This window comes from Egretta garzetta, unplaced genomic scaffold, assembly GCF_000687185.1.
Source record: "Egretta garzetta isolate BGI_Z169 unplaced genomic scaffold, ASM68718v1 scaffold101, whole genome shotgun sequence".
Classification (NCBI taxonomy): domain Eukaryota; kingdom Metazoa; phylum Chordata; class Aves; order Pelecaniformes; family Ardeidae; genus Egretta; species Egretta garzetta.
The window spans coordinates 1,405,058-1,409,771 of record NW_009258666.1 but is presented as its reverse complement, the minus strand read 5'-3'; the positions used below and the strand labels follow the sequence as shown (position 1 = coordinate 1,409,771).

General features: G+C 59.2%; 1 protein-coding gene across 1 annotated transcript in view; it reads right to left on the bottom strand.

The window, feature by feature from the left end:
• Positions 1–6: 6 nt before the first annotated feature.
• Positions 7–4,714, bottom strand: part of GALE (UDP-galactose-4-epimerase) — a 5,954-nt gene continuing 1,246 nt past the window's right edge. The window contains 11 exon segments of the mRNA XM_035904023.1: positions 7–143; positions 146–386; positions 1,443–1,595; positions 1,797–1,874; positions 2,023–2,108; positions 2,228–2,294; positions 2,381–2,494; positions 2,621–2,797; positions 3,058–3,171; positions 3,523–3,638; positions 3,743–3,869. Of these exon segments, the coding sequence (XP_035759916.1) occupies positions 70–143; positions 146–386; positions 1,443–1,595; positions 1,797–1,874; positions 2,023–2,108; positions 2,228–2,294; positions 2,381–2,494; positions 2,621–2,797; positions 3,058–3,171; positions 3,523–3,638; positions 3,743–3,863 (1,341 nt within the window). The 5' untranslated portion in view covers positions 3,864–3,869 and the 3' untranslated portion in view covers positions 7–69.

Here is a 4,714-nt window from a genome sequence, read left to right as displayed (position 1 = left end):
CCTGAGCAGCACGCGCCTGGCTGGGGCCGTGCTGAGGACCCGGGAGGGAGAACGGCTTCTCTCCATTCCTCAATACAGCTTTTTTTTTTTCTTTCTTCTTCTTCTCTCTCTTTTGTCTTCCTTGTAAATGTTTGGGGGTTTTTGTGTGTGTGTTCCACAGAATCAGATAAAAGGTTAAATAAATCGTAAACCTCTCCCAGAGCTGAGCTGGTGTCATTCATGGCTGGGCAGGAAGCACCGTCAGCACCTCTGTAACAGAGGCTTGGGGGGTGGGGAGGGGGGCGGGGGGAGTGGATTAGCAGGAGGCCCCAGGGTGCCATTTCTGGGGGCTGCAGCTCCAGCTGAGGGGAAGCAGAACAGAGCTGCCACTGTGAGAAAGTAAGAAAGTTTATTTAAAAACAAATCAAAAGCTCAATTCATAATTTAGTAGCATAAGTTATTAATCCAGCTGACAGCAAACCAGGCTGACTGCGTCATCGCTGCCTAACGAAGCCGTTAGAGCTGCCAGTAATAAATAGGACCAGTATTTGACAGCTGAGCAGAACCTTCTCCTGGGCAGCCTTTGGCAATGTGATTATGGAAGTGGCTGCCACAGGCAACACGGAAGCAAAACCAGGCACCAGACAAATCTTAACAAGAACAGGGACGCGGCGTGCAGCCAGGTGAGGCTGGCTGGGCCAGGGCAGTCCCAGCCATGGGCAGGGGCTCCTCAGGCTCGGCAGGAGCACATGGGGAGATGAGGCTTGGTCCTCAAAACCACACTGCGGGGCAAGGGAAAACAAAGGGGACAGCCCCTGGCACTCAGCACCTTCTCCTCAGGGAAGCTGAGCCATGGTGGCCTTGGGATGTGACTGGTCCCAGTGGGAGTGGGGAGCCTGGAGATTCTTGGGGCCTGGGGATTCCTGGGGAGGTAGGTGCTCAGCAGCCCTCTCCTGGCCCTGAGCAGGGGTGCAGTGGGGGCCCCGGCTTCCGCCCTGAGACTAGGAACATCCCCAGCTCCCAACAGCTCCCAACTCCCCATCCCCCGGCTTGGGGGCCGGATGCAGCAGGGAAGGGGGGTGGTTTCCTCTGCAGTTTGGGCTCAAACATGTGAGTCCTGTTAAGTGCTGGATGTGGCCACTTCCCCAGGAGCAGCTCCAGGAGGGGCCACAGGGCCCAGCCTTCTCCCTGCTGGGGCTGGCACCAGCCCAGGAGGGGATTTTTGTGCCCTGGGTGCTAAAGCCGGGCCCTGGCTCTGTTCTTCCTTGTTTCTGCTCTAGGAGATGCAAAAGACCTGGGGCGGGATGAGGAGTGGAGAGGCTGGGGAAGCTCCTGCCTTCCTACCCCATGCAAGAGGCAGGCGAGAGAGCTGGAACTGCACCCAGGATGAGCGCAGCCTGGCTAGGGCCACGGGGAGAGAGTGGCGGTGAGGGGTGGGCCAGAAGAGGGGCAGCTGGCAGCACATGGCCTGCCGGGGATGGGGGCGGGGGGATGATCTTACACATCTTGTCCAGGCCAAATGCAGCTTTCCAGCCCAGCTCACGCTCGGCCAGCGCTGGGTTGGCGTAGCAGGAGGCCACGTCCCCCTCCCGCCGGCCTGTGATCTTGTACTTGATCTGCAGGGAAAGCAGCACCATGGGGTCTGGGGGCTCCTGGCTCTCAGCAGAGGGGACTCATCTGAGACCCGGGAGCTGAGGGAGCAGTGCCAGTGGCACAAGGGCTGCCATGGTCCTGGTGGCTTGGGGTGGCGAGGTGGGGGGCTGTGGGAGCAGCTGGCTCTGTGCCCATGGCCCTGCAGGCTGCGGATCAGACCTTACCTCCCTCCCTGAGGCTTTCTCCATGGCCCGGACCATCTGCAGGACAGAGTAGCCGGTGCCTGTGCCCAGATTGTAGATCTGGGAGGAGGATAAGGGACATGGGTCAGCTTCTTTTGCAGGGGAAGAAGGGCCAGGCCCTCTTTAGCTTCCCCAGGGCTGCAAGAGCCTGGCCCTGGTCCAGCCCCATAGCCCTGACCCCACCCCAGACAGACAGCCCTCTTGGTACCTTGCAGCCGCAGTTCTCCTTGAGCTTCTTCAAAGCAGCGATATGGCCCTTGGCCAAATCCACGACATGGATGTAATCCCTGACACCTGCAGGGACACAGAAGGTGAGTGCAAAGCCTTCTTGCTTGGGGCACAGCTGGGCTGGGGAGCTGTAATGGCTGCCTGGGGGGACAGGGTGTCTCTGCTGCAGCCATTCTACAACGTACCTGTTCCATCGTCTGTCCCATAGTCATTCCCAAACACATTCAGGAATTCCCGGCGCCCCACTGCCACCTGCACAGAGGGAGAAGCCCGTGAGAGCCCCGTCAGCCTGTGCCCCACACAGGCACCATGAGCCTGGGGCTGCAGCAGGGCAGTACCTGCGCCACATAGGGCATGAGGTTGTTTGGGATCCCCTGAGGATCTTCTCCGATCATGCCTGATTCATGGGCACCAATGGGGTTGAAATAACGCAGGAGAACGGCGTTCCAGTCCTGGGGAGACACACAAATGTGGCTGCCTGGGGAGGGTGCAGTGCAGTGCTGCCTGGTCCCCCCAGCACACTCCAGCGGGAAAAGACCTCGGTTCCCAGCCTTGCATGCCTTGGGGCAGCTCCTCACCCTCTCTGCTTTGCAGAGATCTTGAATCATCTCCTCAATGAAGTACTTGGATTTGCCATAGGGGTTGGTGCAGCCTCCAACAGGGTGGTTCTCATCCAGGGGCAGGTACTTGGGGTCTCCGTAGACAGTGGCAGAGCTGCTGAACACGATGTTCCTCACGCTGTGGGCTTTCATGGTCTGGGGAGCAGGGACCAGCCGCCACTGAGACAGCAAGCTCCGTGCCCTCCAGCTCAGCTGCGCGGCTCAGCTCTCTGCAGGCGGCAGCTCCCACCATGCAGGCACCATTACACCCCAGGACAGGGCCTGGGCATGGGGAGCACCGTAGAGACTAGGCTGCCAGCCAGCATAGCCACCCCAGAGCAGGATCACACCCAGCACCAGTCACCCAGCTCCCATGCAGCCCCGAGCACCACATGCTGCCTCCTGGCTCCACTCACCTCCAGCAGGCAGATGGTCCCAGTAAGGTTCACCCTGTAGTACTCCAGGGGCTTCTGCACAGACTCTCCCACTGCCTTCAGCCCCGCAAAGTGCATCACGGCTGAAAAATGGTGCTGCAGGGGGAGAAAAAGCTTGGCGTTAGCATCACAGCAATAGGAGATAGAGGCTCCAGGCAGAAACCAGTCAGAAGCCTCCCCAGCAGTTTCACTTAGCCAGCCCATGTGGTCTCCATGGCCCAGAGGAACATTTGCTGGTCACAGTATTTCCTCAGCGCCAGCCCATGTGGTCTCCATGGCCCAGAGGAACAAATATTTGCTGGTCACAGTATTTCCTCAGCACTGTCCTTCCCGCTCAGCTCCTGCCCAGTCCACATCTCCCGCCTGGCTCCCACCCCCAGCATGAACCCCTCTCATACCCTCAGAGCCCAGGAGGCCACCTTGGGGCACTGCAGCTCTTGCTCTCACCTTACTGAAGAGCTCCTGCAGTGCTTCCTTGTCAGTGATATCCAGCTCCTGGAAGAGGATGGGCTGGCGCACAATCTGCTGCACGCGCCGGAGGCTCTCAGGGAGTGCATCTGCCCCTGGGGAGATGGAAGGGGATGAGGCACTGGGATAGCAGGATGTCCTGGCACAGGCTGAGAGTGGCTGAGCCCCTTGTATGGGGAGGGATGAAGGCTCTCCATACCTCGGATGGCATTGTGAAAGTTGTCTATGACCACGGGGATGTAGCCAGCCTCCACCAGCTCCAGCACACAGTGACTGCCGATGTAGCCAGCTCCGCCGGTCACCAGGATCTTCTCTGCCATGGTTCCCTGGGGGAGGAAAGGCCCTTCAGCACAGCGCACAGTGCAAGGCAGTCTAGGGTGGGCACAACAGCCGGGGGCCCTAGGAGGGAAGGGGCAGGCAGGACTTGGATACTGTCACATCAGCTCTGCCCCTAGGCACTCCCTGTGCTTGGCCTGGCCAGCACCGACATCTGGAGAGGAACAGGCTGGGCAGGTTGTAGCACACCCTGCTGACATGGCTCACACCTCCCGGACAGGGAGGGTTTATCTGACACTTGCCACATACCAGGGAAAAACCCTTGTTCTTCCTGGTAAATCCAGTTAAGATCCTGGTGCCTCCTGTATCCTACAGCCCAAATCCCGCAGGCTAATTCACCCCTAAGCACAAGGGCAGGGAGTCATCTAACGGTATTAACTTGGGTGGCCTCCTTCAGGGGGAATCAGCTCTGCCTTCTTCCCCCCATTCCCCATTTATTTCCGCAGCTCTGAAATCCCCTCTCTAAGACAGCCCCAGTGCTCTCTCCAGCCTCCCTTCCCTTGCCCAGTGCTGGCCCCGTTCCACGCCTGCTTCCCAGGAAGGTGGGCATCAGATCACTGCAGACTACAGGGGCCTTTGCTGGCACACACAGAGCGGAAAGCTGGACGCTAACCTGCAGGAAAGCGCCTGTCCCTCAGAACCGAGCAGCAGCTCCCACCCAGTGGGTAGGAGGGAGAATCCACTTTATCGCCAAGGCATGCAGAGGCAGCGCAGGGAAAAGTTTCTACCCTGGGTGGCTTTAGTCACTCTCAGAGCTGCATCTCAGGCTGAAAACCAAACGGAAGCCCCTGAACTGCCCTGTTATCGGCCCCAGGGCTGCTCTAGCAGCCAGCCT